Source organism: Chlorocebus sabaeus, chromosome 9 (genome assembly GCF_047675955.1).
Source record: "Chlorocebus sabaeus isolate Y175 chromosome 9, mChlSab1.0.hap1, whole genome shotgun sequence".
Taxonomy (NCBI): Eukaryota; Metazoa; Chordata; class Mammalia; order Primates; family Cercopithecidae; genus Chlorocebus; species Chlorocebus sabaeus.
Genome location: NC_132912.1, coordinates 80514530 through 80531720, shown reverse-complemented (window position 1 = coordinate 80531720; position 17191 = coordinate 80514530). Strand labels below are relative to the sequence as shown.

General features: G+C 38.5%; 1 protein-coding gene across 14 annotated transcripts in view; it reads right to left on the bottom strand.

The window, feature by feature from the left end:
* ANK3 (ankyrin 3) overlaps positions 1-17191 on the bottom strand; it is a 703328-nt gene that overhangs the window by 51789 nt on the left and 634348 nt on the right. For 8 of the 14 annotated variants that reach the window (XM_073019120.1, XM_073019121.1, XM_073019122.1 and 5 more), the window contains 7 exons: positions 7247-7458; positions 5788-5995; positions 4309-4405; positions 3751-3979; positions 2661-2786; positions 1783-1905; positions 1318-1344 (listed from right to left, as the gene is read on the bottom strand). In XM_073019120.1, the coding sequence (XP_072875221.1) occupies positions 1318-1344; positions 1783-1905; positions 2661-2786; positions 3751-3979; positions 4309-4405; positions 5788-5995; positions 7247-7458 (1022 nt within the window). The remainder of the gene's footprint in view (positions 1-1317; positions 1345-1782; positions 1906-2660; positions 2787-3750; positions 3980-4308; positions 4406-5787; positions 5996-7246; positions 7459-17191) is intronic. The other 6 variants (XM_007963375.3, XM_073019128.1, XM_073019129.1 and 3 more) reach the window with 1 other exon arrangement.

The following is a 17191-nucleotide window of genomic DNA, read 5'->3' as shown; positions in this document are numbered from 1 at the left end:
CTACAGGGAAGTACAAGTAAAAGACAAGCATTACAGAGACTTCTGATGCTGAGCAGTAAATTTTCCTGGATCTGTTCATATCGAAAGCACATATATCACAAAGTACACTCACTCTATGTGAGTACATTCAAGGGAGAAAGGCACACACAGTTTATTATTCCAATTACTGCTGGGGTTTCTGTACATTAATAGGCATAAAGTGTAGATGAGGAGATTGAAAACAGATGAATGGTTTTGTTAGAAGTACATTTTTTTGGGGGGGGGCGGAGCGGGGTAGGGACGGAGTCTTGCTCTTGTCACCCAGGCTAGAGTACAGTGGCCAGATCTTGGCTCACTGAAACCTCCGCCTCCTGGGGTCAAGCAATTCTGCCTCAGCCTCCTGAGTAGATGGGATTACGGGCATGCAGCACCACGTCCAGCTAATTTTTGTATTTTTAGTAGAGACAGGGTTTCGCCATGTGGGCTAGGCTGGTGTCGAACTCCCGACCTCAGGTGATCCCCACACCCCACCCCCGCCTCGGTCTCCCAAAGTGCTAGGATTATGAGTGTGAGCCACTGCGCCTGGCCAGAGGTACTATTACTGAGTCCTAAGGCTACTTGATTCTATTTATTACTATTGAGTGGGATTTAAAAATCTAATTATCATATAACTTAGAGAAATATTAGGAGGCAACTTGGTTGAACTATATTCTTAAAAAAAGGTCAAGATAAATTTCTTTAGTGAGAATATCAAAGATTTATCAATAGCTAGTAAGCAAATATTTTATATCACATACAACATAAGTTATTTGTACAATAAAATTGCACATAGTAAACGTGATCTTGATTTAAATGTTATAACATGCTGGATAGTAGGATATAGTTGATAGTAAAATAGGCACATGAAACTTTTACAAAATGTCTATTTGGCAGGTCCGAAGGTAGTGTGTTATCTCAATTGACTGTTCACAGTCAGTCACAGATAGAACTTCCTGGTCCTACTCTTTCCCCCTTTCTCACTATTGCACTTGACTTGTCTAAAAAAAATTTTAATGTTTATTTATACATGCCAATCTATCACATTTAAAAATGTTTAAAGAACTTTAGTTTCTAAATCATTAGCTGTATTATAATTTTGTTGAATATATTTAAATACTCTTAAGTACGTGTGGAAGAAGAGTGAACCATTTAAGAAAAATATATACCCTTTTACCTGCTTAAGACCTGCAAAAATATAATTTATATGTTTCCCACACTTTAGCCCTCTGCAACTTCTGTCATACAGATTCAATTTCTATTCTACTTCTGATAGAATAAAAGCAGAAGTGTTTATATTACCTCATCATCTTGATCTGACTCTGTCTCCTTTTGGTTCCAAGATGCATTGCAGAGACAAGGAATATTATAATGGACAGCAGGGAAAAGAATATCAGGATATGAAAAGGACTGAGTAGGGAGCACAAATGCAAGCTGATTTAGAAAGCAAAGCAAATAAAAAAAAAAGCCAACAAAAAATATCAAGAACTGTACATCCATGGCAAATTAACATATGACATTATTTGAAAGCATAAAAATCTATGCGCTACCAGCAGAAGCAAAAGCGATAAACAGAGAAGACTCCATCATACAAACTGTAAGAATTTGACACCACATTAACAAGACTTAGGCAATCTACACGAGGAGACTAATACAACTTCAGTTTTAAGAGCTTTATTCATGTTACAAAGCATTCCTTAATTGCATACAAAAGGCCCACTTCTTCAAGACCAGGGAAAGATGATTTAAAGCAGTACTAAAAGATACCTTTTTATGTGCTGGCAGAGTGATATTTAAGTTGCAAACCGCTGTCTGAGGCAGTCCTTTTGTTGTCTTTGGTTCTTTCAGAAAAGACAGACGACCACAGGGCTCTTGGCTGGTGTCTCTAATCTAGAAGAATTTTGGTAGTTGATGGTTATAGAATGAGACTTATCTGAGGATTTTTAACTGTATAAGAGTTAAATATGTTTGTTTTTAACAAGCCCTATGAGAGGCAGGAAAGGTAAAGGGAAAAGATGATTACAATTATGAAGCAAATGGGGCAGTCACATCTGAACTCAACAAGAGTTAGATGCCCGATTCCTAAACGCAGGATTGTTGTGTCTGATGATCTAATCCTGACAATTCATAATATAATCTGAGTTATGTGCATTTTCCTTCTAACAGTTTTTTTTTTTTCCTGAAAGCTCCAGCTTTTGCAACAGTAACAGCAAATAATAATGATAAAACAATTTTCCTATCTCCTTTTATTCTTGGAGAAAGAAGATCCCTCTAGAATGTCCCTGGGCTCTACCAGAAATGAAAATGAAACTTGAATACTGAATTTGCATTTCATCCATTATTTGATTACTGAATATTAACCAGAAATAATACATTGTGTTACTCTAGATTGTTTGGTTTTACAAATGTTTGCTTAAACAGAAATGTTATTGAACTCTTTGAAAAATAAAGATCCTTTTTACCAGTTATAAAGCTTTATTGGTTTGAAAGTATACTCTGGTAGAACCAGAACAAAAATCTGACCTTATGAGTTCAGTTTTGATGGGATATTACAAATTAAATAAATCATTAAAACCTTTTATTTTTATTCTCTAAGAGTATTTTTTCCCCCATAATTCACAGATTCTCTGTTAAAGACGATTTACCTTGATGGAAAATGGCAGTCTATTTTCTTTGAAAGCATAAAAGTTAAAAACAAGTTGCTGTCCTCCTTTGGTAAGTGGGGCCAAATTTCCATAACAATCAACATAAATAGGTTTTCCTTCCAGAACCTTTTAGAGTAAAAGAAATAAATGATTTAATGTTAATCTGAGTTTGAAATATTTTGAGATTTTATGTCACATAACATGAAAAGACTGACATGATACTATGTCACATTTGTCTCCCGTTAGGCAGTTACTTCTGTGGTGCTATTTGCAATAAAAATAATGTTGTGTGCTTACAATTCACCAATTGTAATTGGAATCCATAGCATGGACATATACAGAACAGAATTATACATTTATTTTTATTCTGCCAACTTTAAAAATATTTAATAATGTGCCTGACATCAATCACTTATTTGTATAGATTTTGAAAGCTATCTCTTTTTTTTTTTTTTGGACTGTTAGATTCTTACATGTTCACTGGGTTTGAAAAAGGAAAATCATAGTAATGTGTATAAACAGTGATTCTGGAAAGTAGGTAACTCAAGTGGCCACAAGAAAATGGAGACCATAACTTAAATTCATGAGTACTATGTTTTAACCAGTTAAGACAGCACCAAAGACACTTAAAATAATTTGAGTATTGGCCGGGTGTGGTGACTCATGTAACGCCAGTGCTTTGGGAGGCCAAGGCAGGTGGATCTCGAGGTCAGGAGTTTGAGATCAGCCTGGCTAACAGGGGCAAAACCTCATTTCTACTGAAAATACACAAAATTAGCTGGGTATGGTGGCAGGCACCTGTAATCCCAGCTACCTGGGAGGCTGAGGCAGGAGAATTGTTTGAACCCAGGAGGCAGAGGTTGCAGTAAGCTAAAACTGCGCCACTGCACTCCAGCCTGGGCAATAGAGCAAGGCTCTGTCTCAAAAAAAAAAGATAAAAAAAATTTGAGTATTAATCTATATCACATTTTTTAAAGTAAAAGTAAAATCAATAATGCACTTGTTATTTTATAGTAAGTGCTATTAAGGCCACAAAATAAAACCCCATATCTCATGTAATGAAATGAACTTGTTTTTGTGAACAAGGTACCTCAATATCTTTGCTTCTTGCGACTTCCTCAAAATTCTCTTGTTGCTCTAAAGTTTTGTCCACTTTGTCATCTGTCATGCAGAAACATCGCAAGGAAGATTCTACAGGATCATTCATTTTGGCAAAAACAACAAACTTCGCCATATATGGAACACATATCAATTCTCTGTACAGTTGTGTGGCTAACCCCACAGTTTCTAAAACTTGATGGCAGTCTGCAAGCCAAAATCTGAGCAAAACGAAAAACAGAAGTATGAAAATGTGGCCATTTAAAAGCCAAATCTTAAAAAGACTCACAATTTAAAAAATCAGAATATATAAAGGAACTAACCCAAAATGTTATTAACTTGTTCATTTAAATAGCAAAGATGTTTTTTCCATGTATCAAACACAGAAACCCGGTGTTTGTCATTTGAGGATAATTTTGATAAGCAAATACTAAGAATTTTTTTTCTCACAACATTTTTTTTTTTTAGTATTGAACACAACAATTTTTACTTTCCAAAAGGTAATAAAAACGAATTCCTTACTGCTTTTTGGAATCCTTTATTTCCATACCTGGCTGAAACATTGGTTGTAAAAGAGACACAGTCTTTTATAAACGTCAAAGGAGTTGTTCCTGTGATGTCTTCCCACTGAGCAGGCGAAGTGCCCCCTGAGAGAACAACAACAAATATGTTCACTTTATCATGGGAGATGCCCCTTGTAAAATTTTCATCATCTCCTGTTCTTCTTTCTGCATAGCCACTAACTGGCAAAACTTCAGCACCTTCAGTTTAATAGTGTGTACTAAAGGTAGTTTTCCTCTCTACTCTCCTTCTATACTTTTACCAGTCTTATTGTGATTTCCTTGTAAGATGTTATTAAATTTAAAAAAATTCCTTATTTTTTGTCTGGGTACTAATGAATGGCTTAAACTTGGGCAGCCACAATTTATAAGTGTATTTTATAAATGCAATGTGTAAGTGCAAAGATTTGTTGTTTCAGATGGATAATTAAGTCTCTTAACTCTTTTTTTTTTTTTGAGACGGAGTCTCGCTCTTGTTGCCAAGACTGGAGTGCAATGGTACGATCTCAGTTCACTGCCAACTCCACCTCCTGGGTTCAAGGGATTCTCCTGCCTCAGCCTCCCCAGTAGCTGGGATTACAGGCGCCTGCCACCACGCCCAGCTAAGTTTTGTATTTTTAGTAGAGACGGGGTTTCATCATGTTGGCCAGGCTGGTCTCAAAACTCCTGACCTCAGGTGATCCGCCCGCTTTGGCTTCCTGAGGTGCTGGGATTACAGGCGTCAGCCACCACGCCCAGCCTCTCACTCTTTAAAAAGGTAAGAACTACCAAAGTTAAGAAACAGCTCAGTCTGTACATTGCATTCTGTATAATTAATTACCGAGGGTAAAAAGGGGCATCAGCCATTAAAATTACTCTTTGGAGAACAAAAGAAGAACAGAAACAAAGCCTATATTTAATAATCTTGGAATTGAAGTTAAAAATCAGATTAGGATAATCAAAGGATGAATTGAGCTTTGGATTCCAGGTGCTTATCACAAAATGTGTTCTTCTGAGCCCTGAATGTTTAAACTCTCGGATTACACTGGTGAGGAGTACAGTAGGTGAGAATAACCATGTACTCAACATTTTCCTATTACTAGTGCTCTGTGGGATATGTATTTTTCCCAAAGTCCACCCAATTTCCTTGTAGTTTAAAGTATGTTGCTAGGTCCATTACCTCTGTCTAGGTCACCAAGAAATTACCTAGATTGAATCTAGAAATTACCTAGATGCTCCAGGAGATTCAATGATACGTCTACTAATGCTAACCTTAATAGGAAAGATGCTATCGCTAAATTTTAAATGAGTCATGAGACCAAGATCTTAAAGAAATGATCCTCGGGAAACCAGGGATGAGGTGATGGACAAGTAAAATGTTTTGTTCTTTTATTTTCTCTTATAATGTTGGCATGGACATTTCAAAGGTTTTATGTCTTTGTACAGAATCTTTGGAATCAATAGGAAGTACAGCAGTGACTTAACCAAACCTGTAATGCTACAGAGAAGACGCAGATTGGGTGTACTGTCCCCTTTGTATCCATTGGATACACCTTCTCCTGAGGGCGGGGGCACCGGAATGGTCATTGTGATTGGTTTATGGAATTTCCTTCTTCTTGGTTCCACAGTGACAATTGGGCTAAACGTTGCTTTGTTTCCAAGGATCTTTTTCACAATTTCATCTGGAACAGGCTGGGCCTAGAGACAGAGAAAGGACTTTAAATGAAAGTGACTCCCCGCCCCATTCAGGAAGTTTACTTTTTAAGTGAGAAGGGAAAAAACAAAAACAGACAACCAAAAAAAAACCCCATGTCTTTTTTAACCTTTCTTACTATTTTAGGAAAGCATGAATAAACAAAACCAAACACTAGGACAGGAACTGGTCAGTCTGAGTATTTCCCCAGTAGAACACAAATAGCACTGGCTTGCAGGAAAGAGAGGGGATCCAGTCTCACGGCATACAAGTTTCTTAGTCTAGTCCAGATCAAAGGACAATAAATGCTGAGTCCAATATATTTTAAACCTATGCAGGACCCTCAGTAAAACCTCATAAAGACAACTCATACCCACATAAAAACTGAGGCTTTCAGAGTTAATAACAAAAAGGCATTCAAAATTTCAAAAGATTTCAATTCTAGTTGACTAAGCCCCTCTTCTACCATTTGGTTTCTTTTCTATTTGGTAAAATAACTTGATATGGGAGGCAGGTGAAGGGAGCTTCATACCCCTGAAATGTAAGGTGGTCTCGTTAGGGCTAAGTACTTAATCGAGGTCATTTCAGGACTTCAGTGTGCTTGGCTCAAAACAGACAAACAAACAAAACCCAGTAACTCCATTGGGCAGGGGAGTCCAGCCCCACGAGAAGAACAGAACCTTCAGTTAAACTATTAGTTACGATATTAATAACATCAATTAAGTTACTTTAGTTCATTTTCCTTATTCAGTAAGGAAAAAAAGAACTAAGGTCTAGCTGAAATAAATATAAGAAAATTTTTTTTTTCTAAGATTTCCAGTCAACTTTCCAAACCAAATCAAGTTCCAATTGGTTTGGATAAAACCCAGTATTTATGATTTACTTCAATCAAATGAAAACACTAAAGCTTGCAGGCTTCACTCTAAGTGATTTTTATGATGTGGCCTATCTTAAACCATGGCTTGGTATGTTGTTCCACATACTGAGACCAATAACCTATGATTGAAAACATTATTTTTCATCAGAAACCAACTGAGACTTTTAAACAGAACCACCCTAAAATATGTATCTTATTTAACAAGCCAGTAAGCTAACTTTATACTTGGTGCTTTTTACTTGAAATAAGTAAATGATTCCCCAAATGGCCCAATTAGCAGTATCATTAAGGATGAGTTAGAATAACTATTTCCAGAGCAAAACATGCACTCACATGCTCTCTGCACATACTGAGGGAAACAACTTTTTGTGAACATTACCTGGAGGCCCACTCGAATTCTTTTAGTTAGGGCACCCTCTGGGAAAGATGCTTGAACAAGGGGCACTGTGGTGCTGCTCAGAATGCCACCTTCAGGACCAATCTGGTTGCTTTCCTGCTTAATCCGTGAAACCACTGCAAAATACTGGGGGAAATCTTTTGTGATAATCCTGCAGATACGCTTTTTCCCTAACTCTTCTGGGCTATCAAGTTCTGAAAAGACAAATGAAAGAAAATGCCATGAGAATAAGCGTATCTACAACATACCTTAAGTCAAAATGATGCTTATTTATTTATTTATTTATTTTGAGATGGAGTTTCCCTCTTGTTGCCCAGGCTGGAGTGCAATGGCAGGATCTTGGCTCCCCACAACCTCTGCCTCCCTGGTTCAAGCAATTCTCCTGCCTCGGCCTCCCGAGTAGCTGGGATTACAGGCATGCGCCTCCACGCCCAGCTAATTTTGTATTTTCAGTAGAGACAGGGTTTCTCCATGTTGTCCAGGATGGTCTTGAACTCCTGACCTCCGGTGATCTGCCCGCCTCAGCCTCCCAAAGTGCTGGGATTACAGGCATGAGCCACTGGGCCCAGATGATACATCATTTTAATAGACAAAATCATTTATACTCCATAGCCTAAACAGTTTTTATGATAAAGAGAAAATGGCAGTGACCATAAAATATTGGGTTTTGCAAAAATATTATAAAACTATTAATATAAGTATTTGTAGAAAATATTTTTACTGAGTGGGAACAAACATTTTCAAGAACTGACATTTTACCACCTGTGGATTAATTCCCAGTTTTCAAGAACAAGAGTGGGAATTTACAATACTTTGCCCCCAAGCTGCCAAAAGTAGAAATGAGTTAGGAAAAAAAAAAAAAAGTGAGGCCTCATAAGAAAGTGAATAAGAGCTTAAGTATCCCTGAAAGCTCCAGAACTTAATTTAAAAACCTCTTTCAAATAGTTTAAAGTTATCCAAATGTTTAGCATCATCATCACCAATTTCTTCGTGCCTACTGATGGCTCTCATGCATGGAACTCAACCTATCCACACATGGATACATCTTCTTCCCTCCAGTTTACCTCCAAAACTACTTTCCTCCATAGTCCTAACTCTAGGAAGGGTTTACAGTCTGCTCACCCCTTCACTCTGATAGTTATGACTCAGCTTCCTTCATACTTTACAAATGGTCAAAGTCCAAGTCCAGTTGATTCTCTTTTGGACATGGCTCACCCTCCTGTCACCTGGGTGTTCAGGCCCTGTTTTAGCTTTGCCTAATTGCTAAGACCACCTCCCAACCAACTCACCTCTCTCACTCCTGTCTATCCCCCATAGTGCATCCAGATGTGTGTGTGTGTGTTGTGTGTGTGTGTGTGTGTGTGTGTTTCAAAGCCAAATTTTATGCCTACTTCTGGTGGGCTTCATTGGAATAAATTAAAAATGTTTTCGATAGCATCCTGGCTAACACAGTGAAACCCCATCTCTACTAAAAAATACAAAAAGTTAGCCAGGCGTGGTGGCAGGCGCCTGTAGTCCCAGCTACTCGGGAGGCTGAGGCAGAAGAATGGCGTGAACCCGGGAGGCAGAGCTTGCAGTGAGCTGAGATCCGGTCACTGCACTCCAGCCTGGGCGGCGGAGCAAGACTCCACCTCAAAAAAAAAAAAAAAATTTTTTTATAGCATAAGTGTTTGAGATTAGCAAGAGTATTTTGCAAAAGTAGGTTTGTGAAGGAGAATTTATCTTATATGATATTAAAATTTACTCAGAAGTACCATAAACAGTTAAACACACACATTATAGAAATATAAGAATTATACATAGGAATAGACAAATAGGTTGGGGGACAATCATAGAGAATCAAGAAATAGATTCAAGTTTAAATATGTATATTGTATATATATAAATCCACATATATTTACTTTTATATATGTATTATGTATTTAAGTTATATTTAAATCAAGGTCATATATTTAAATTTCAAATAAGTGGGAGAAAGATGATTTATTTAAAAGATGGTATTTACATAATAGGAAATCTATTTGGAAAAACAAAGCTAAATCACATCTTACTGTATATAAATAAAAAATTCCATTTGCTTAGGAGACAACTTTAAAATCTGGCCAGGCGTAGTGGCTCATGCCTGTAATCCCAGCGCTTTGGAAGGCCGAGGCAGATCACGACGTCAGGAGTTCAAGACCAGCCTGGTCAACAAGGGGAAACCCCATCTCTACTAAAAAGTACAAAATTTAGCTGGGTGTGGTGGCGTGTGCCTGTAATCCCAGCTACTTGGGGGGCTGAAACAGAAGAATCACTTGAACCCGGGAGGCGAAGGTTGCAGTGAGCTGAGATCACGCCACTCACTCCATCCTGGGCGACAGAGTGAGACTCATCTCAAAGAAAAAAAAAAAAATTAAAATCTTATCAAAAAATTCAGGAAAATATGGTTCAGCTTTAGTTAGGGGAAACTTTCCTACACGAAACTGGAAATCCAGAAGCCTAATATAAAAGGTAATATATTTGACTACATAAAAATGTAAAGATTTCCATGACAAAAAGAGTAAACTTGAAAAACAAAAAGTAGACTGGAAAAATAGCCACACCTGACAAATAAAAGATTAATATGCTTAATACCAAATGTATTAATAACAGGATAGCAGACAAGTCAATAGACAATAGCAAAATACTATAAACAGGCAATTCACAGAAGCTGAAAAATGGTCAATAAAACATATTACAAGTTCAAACTGGATAATTTACATGGAAATGCCAATTATAATGAGACACTATCTCCCTCCACACCCACTTCTTGGATCAGCTAAAATGAAACACTAATAACATCTTGTTATCAGAGAAAAATTCAGGGAAATAAGTGCTTTCATTATTGCAGGTGCGTATGAATGGCAATAATCTTTTAACAGTGTAACTGGGCATCATCTATTCAAATTGAAAATGCACCTACCCTGGACCCAGCAATACCATTTACTGACATCTTTTTTTTTTTTTTTTTTTTTTTGAGACAGATCTCGCCTTCTCGCTCACGAGTGCAGTGGGCACGATCTCGGCTCATTGCAACCTCTGCCTTCCCGGTTCTAGTGATTCTCCTGCTTCAGCCTCCTGAATAGCTGGGATTACAGGCACAGGCCACCACACCCGGCTAATTTTTGTATTTTTGGTAGAGACGGGGTTTCACCATGTTGGCCAGGCTGGTCTCAAACTCTTGACCTCAGGTGATCCCCCGCCTTGGCCCCACAAAGTGTTGGGACTACAGGCGTGAGCCACAGCACCCAGCAGCATTGCTTATAAAGACTAAAGCCTGAAAGAACTTGCATCTTTATCAATAAGGGAATGGTTACATAAGTAACAGTTTACCCATATTCTAGTCATTCCTGTGGTTAGTAAACAGAATGATTCCAATTCATTCATTTACCAAGTTTCTACTGAGGGACCACCATGTAGAGCACTGATCTAATCACTGGAGATAGGGTAGAGAGGAAATTAAAGTCACTCTCACATGGAAATTTTATTCTAATAGGGGATAAAGAGGGGTAGGTACATCACTAAACAAATACGAAGAAAACATAAATCAAGGTGAGGGAATAGAATGTGACCAGGGAGGGTGGGGGTGGGAGGAGAGGTTCTCATTTGAACAGGATGATTTGAGATATGACACTAGAGGGTAGACCTGGAGGGAGGGAGGGAGCCAGGCAGACAGTGAATGCTCTGTATAACCTGCAGAAATCGCTGTACACCTGAGCAAGATGCACAGCAATGTGCATGGGATGATCCTTTATAGGGGAAAATGTAATCTGCATGTTGTTTGTTTGTTTTTGTTTTTGAGACGGAGTCTCACTCTGTGGCCAGGCTGGAGTGCAGTGGCACAATCTCGACTCACTGCAACCTCCACCTCCCAGGTTCAAGCGATTCTCCTGCCTCAGCCTCCCGAGTAGCTGGGACTACAGGTGCACGCCACCATGCCCAGCTAATTTTCGTATTTTTAGTAGAGACGGGGTTTCACCATGTTGGCCAGGATGGTCTTGATCTCTGACCTCATGATCCGCCTGCCTCGGCCTCCCAAAGTGCTGGGATTACAGGTGCGAGCCACTGCGCCCGGCCATGTTTGTATATTTTCATAAGAAATACGTAGAAGAAACATTCTAGGCTGTTAGCAATGGTTACCTCAGAGGAACAGGAAATGGAATTGGGGAGGGGAGATAAGAGGGTAGGGAACAAGGAGTATTACTCTTGAGTTGATATAGCTGCGCTTGTTTTACCTATTAACAAAATAAAGGAAAAAATTTCCCAAACTTTGGGGGATAGGGGGTTGTTTTTGCTGTTCATTACTCCTATAGGCCTCTTTTCATACCTCAGATACATACTGCACATGTCCCACTGTCCCTTCACTATTAACATTTCTGCCTCCTTTATCAGATAATGTGAGGCTGAGATTATGGCTTATTTCAAATAGAAATTTGTAGAATGACAAAATGAATGATTAGGTAATTGGATCAATACATCTTTTCATTTTATGGATCAACCACTATACTCTGAGATGGGAGGATCAAATTATCAACTAGGAGAGAAACAGGTTCAACCCAGATTTTAAAAATGAGCCACCGACAGAACTTTTATTATCAAACATCGATTTCCCAAATGGAAGAATGACTATAGAACTATTTTCTTCTTTAATTAAAAACGGTAACTATTAGAAAAAAAGGAACTGGAATTTTACTCCTTTTTGCCTCCTCAAGTATCTTCTTCTCTGTAAACCTAAACACTGAAATCATAGTGTAGGAAAAGAAAAGAAAACAAAGAATTTTGTTTTGTTTTGTTTTGAGACAGAATCTCTCTCTGTTGGCCAGGATGGAGTGCAGGGGCACGATCTCAGCTCACTGCAACCTCCGCCTCCCAGGCTCAAGCTTCTCCTACCTCAGCCTCCCAAGTAGCTGGGATTACAGGCGTGTGCCACCATGCCCGGCTAATTTTTGTATTTTTAGTAGAGACAGTGTTTCACCATGTCAGTCAGGCTGGTCTCAAACTCCTGATCTCAGGCAATTCGCCTGCCTCAGCCTCCCAAAGTGCTGGGATTACAGGCGTGAACCACCGTGCCCAGCCAGAATTTTTAAAAAGAAAGTTTTCCTACAGAAAAACAGGAAAGAATCAGTCTGCTTAGGAGTTTTTACAGTCTGGAGGAGTTTTTACCTATTCAGTGTAACTGAAAGGAGATAAACGTTTTCCATAGAGAACAAATATAGTTCCCTCTCCATGATTTGGCTTACTTAAGAGAGTGGATTCCTCAAGTTCATAACTCACACTGCAGCTGAGAAAGTTCTGATTATCTATCTAAATTGCTATACAACATATCATCATCAGCTAAGCAGATATTTTTTCACTTCAGCCACAAAGATGTCATTATGTTCTCCTTCAAAATGGCTCAGGACTCCTTATGGTGCTAGCAATTTAAGGAGACACGACCATGAAATTACATCCTTCAAATGGGGCAGATTTCCTAATTCTGCTTACAACAAGCTGTGTATCCTGTGAGTATGAAATTTACTCAAGATCAGTCTAGACTCACCAGAGGAACTGAGGCATCTTTTGGGGAATGGCAGTATTGTACACTTCTTAGCTATTTCTGTGTGTGAGAGAGTTCTAGGTATATGTGCACACATTTGTGAGGATTAAAAGTAGAAAGAAACAGCTATAACACCCTTGAAAACGATGATAGCACTGAATTGAGAAGAACTGCCACTTTGTGTAATAGAGGCAGACTGACCACAGTTAAGCTATACTTTGTCACCTTTGATTGCCACTTTGTGTATTAGAGGCAGGCTGACCACACTTAAGCTATACTCTATCACCTTTGATAAGGCATTAAAGCCACCCTAAATATAAAGTGAACATGTACATTTCAGATGCAGCAGACAAGTTGTAAGTGGAAATGCTCAGATTTCTAACTATATAAACAGAGAAGCTCCCAGGAGAAGCTGATCAGTACCCTCCACGTTCAACTTCTGACACATTTTAGAATTTCCCAGCAGCTCGGGGACCCTCTGTCTTGTGTCCATGTTTTTCAAAGCTTTTAGCAATTCTTTTGACACCATTAAAATTTGCATGGTTATTGACCTTCAATATACATTTTAACAGTATTTTGAAGATAAGCCCCAACTCAAAGACACAACTAATGTGGGAATTTCAGGCATTGCTGTATGCAAGGGGGACATTTAGCATTTCCATGTACTATTCCTTAAATAGAATCACATACACTGCCTTCTTCAACACTCAGATTTCCAGGTGTCTACATGATTAAATGGAGAAACAGCATTCTATTTTTTTTTTTTTTTTGAGACAGGGTCTCACTCACTCTGTTGGGATAGAGTGCCGTGGCATGATCTCTGCACACTACAATTTCCACCTCCCGGGTTCAAGCAGTTCTCACGTCTCAGCCTCCCAAGTAGCTGGGATTACAGCTGTGCGCTACCATGCCCAGCTAATTTTTGTATTTTTAGTAAAGATGGGGTTTCACAATGTTGGCCAAGCTGGTATTGAACTCCTGAGCTCAAGTGATGTGCCCGCCTTGGCTTCCCAAAGTGCTGGGATTACAGGCATGAGCCACCACGCCCAGCCCTCTCTGGTTTCTTATAACCAGGTTTCATCCTGTTTGTGTGCTTAAAATATTTATAAGTTTTTTTTTCCCTGAGAATAAAGGCCAAGAAAACTACAAAAATATACAAAAAGTATTACTTAAATATTGTTTTGTAAAGAAAGGCAAAATCTCTTAAAGGGCTGCAGTTGACGGCTAAGCTATGAAATTCTAGGATATTGCATAAGTTAAAAAAATAAATGACGTAGATAGTAGGTAAGCGTGAGAAGGCAAGAGGAGGAGGTAAAGCCGTCAGTAATGTCACTACATAATTCCTAGGATCTGAAAATTACGTGACCATTAATAGGATTAGCATTAATAAATATTGTATGTAAATAAAACACTAGATAACATTTTAATGTGTTAACACATTTAACTTAAACATGTTTTCCCCTGTCTCTTGCTTTTAAAAAAGGAAGGTGAAATACAAAACGAAATATCCTTAGCTCAGTGCTGGAAAATAGAGAACTAAATCCCCAGACAGCTGGAAGGAGGCTCCAAGAGGGAAGGAGGCAAGGGCCCTCCACACTCAGCTAACTCTCACACCCTGACTGTGGCCGCATTGCTCGGCATCATTAGTACCTTCCCCTAAGGCTTCTGAGTCTAATAAAATTATTAGTATGTTTTAAAAAGTGAAGTAGCCATAGTTAAACTATATTAAACTAAATGACATTTGATATTGAGACCTGGCACACAGCAGGTGCTAAAGGAGCATCCACTGAAGAAATCAACTGGGAATCAATAAGACTCAGACACTCTTCATATCAAACAACTGTATAGTTCTTTAAGTCTTGCTATAAAATACACATAGTAGTAGAGACTGGTTATTGTTTGTTCTTTTAATTTATTATTTTATTTTACTAGGTATGAGGTTTTACTTTGTCACTTTGGCTGGAATGCAGTGGTATGATCATAGCTCACTCCAGCCTTGAACTCCTGGGCTCAAGCAATCCTCCCACTTCAGTCTCCTGAGTAGCTGACACTACAGATGTACATCACCATGCCCTGCTAATTTCTAAACTTCTTTTGTAGAGACTGGCCCTTGCTATATTGCCCAGGCTGGTCTTGAACTCCCGGCCTCAAGCAATCCTCTGCCTCAACCTCTCAAAGTATTTGGATTACAGGTGTGAGCCACTGGGCCTGGCCTAGTTTTATTTTTATTTTAAAAAAAAATGCATGTGAAAAAGTGGTTCTAATCTTCCTACTTTTTAATCCACAGTGAAATCTATTATGTCCATGTGTTTATAACTCAAATTACTGTTTACTTAATGAACATTTACACAAAATGACTTTAACTTTCATGAGAATATAAAATGCCTTCTGGAAGTTTTGTATTACATATTTTAAAAGTATATCAGAGACCAGACGCAGTGGCTCATGCCTGTAATCCCAGCATTTTGGGAGGCCGGGGTGGGTGGATCACCTGAGATCAGGAGTTCAAGACCAGTGTGGGCAACATGGTGAAACCCTGTCTCTAATAAAAATACAAAAATTAGCCAGGTGTGTCAGCGGGTGCCTGTAATCCCAGCTATCGCGGGGCTGAGGCAGGAGAATCACTAGAACTTGGGAAGTAGAGGTCACAGTGAGCCAAGATCACGCCATTGCACTCCAGCCTGGGTGACAGAGCGAGACTCCGTCTCAAAAATAAATAAAGAAATAAAGAAATAAAATAAGATAAAAATGTATCAGAGAAGTCAGATTTCCAGACAAATAGTAATAAAGCCTGATAATGTAAAAATGAACAGTGCCAATATTCTTTCTGGGACTGAACTCATATGTGTTTAGATTTTAAAAACGGTCCTTACTAATTAGGTCAAAGAAGCAGCAATATATTACCAAGAATCTTTTGTTTTGTCTCATCCTATACATCACAGAAAAAAGCTTAACAAAATAATCTGCAGCACAAATGCAATGCCTCTATCACATTCACATCTGCAGAGTTCTTAGCTCCTAATGCGATGTTCTCCAACCTGGCCAGTTCGTAAGAAACAACCGTACTACATGTTAGTACCACAGATTGCTGGCCTCCTGACTAGGCAGACCCGGGGTGAAACCTGCAAATCTGTTTTCACACTCTGTCCAAGTGACTTTTTGACACATTTTAAAAAGTAACGTCTTGGTAGACTCTCATACTGTACTTTGTGTTAAAAATTCAGAACCCAAATTGTTAAAAACATGACAACAGGACCCTATAAAAAACAAGAATGGTTTAATATGAGAAGAGAAGCTTATTGGCAAAAATATTCATTACTTTTATGTGGTTTTGTTTTTTAAAAGGATATTCTAAGTAACTCCATAGCTACCGAATTAAGGGAGAAAATGGCATAAGTTGCTGTAAGGTAAACAATAGAACATAAACGTAAGAGCTTCTTACCTTTCAGGGTGATTCATAATGCCATAGACTATGAAAAGACCCTGAAATTCCTCTCTCCTCTCTCTTTTTAAAATATTTACTAACATACAAAAAGAGGATTAAAGGGAAAAGAGAAGTGAGTTCTGAAACAGGCAGTTTTGGCCAGGAGGAAGATTGAACTTTACACTTACTGAAGGTCTATTTTGTGTCAGGTCAATTATCATTTGGCCCACGCAGCATTTTGGTAAAATAGGTGTCTGAAGTTCAGAGAGGTAAAGGGACTTGCCCAGACAGATTTAGCTCGTCAGTTTTAGAGTTTAGAACCTAGGTCTAGGAAAGGGGCATTGGGAAGAGATGAAGTCACACAGACATGGACTTCAACCACTCTTTAACACAGTGTCTTTGCAGACTGCCTGGCACATGAGTGGTGGTTGATAAATGGATGAGTAATGAATAGATCTGCAAGTGCCTTGGTGGAAAAGGTGACCTGACTTCTCATTGATCCATCGAAGCAGCAGGCCTGATTACAGAGTCACTAATGTTCTATAGCCTTCTTGCCTCATAAATAAATGATATATTTCTTAAGCACCTTGTAACTCAGTTTATTTATAAAAGGTGGGGCAACACTCTCTGTGACTGAGGTTTTGTTACAAACAAAAAGAATCATAAAATGCTTTGTAAATATAAATGGTTATGGAGACCATAATACAATGAAGCATAAATAACATGACTGAAATCATGTTCTGACTAAATGGGTTATTCTTAATGCTTTCAAATGACCATCTTGATTAGTTTTTGCCTCACTCAAAGTTAGATTTCAAAGGCTCTTTGTGACCTGGGGGGTGTGAATAGTCCATGGAAGGAATACAAATGGCCTCAAGGTTTCCCAAAGGATGATTTCTGTATCAAGGTTAATTTCTAGTCAGATGCATGCCTTGCTCAGTTCCTGTAA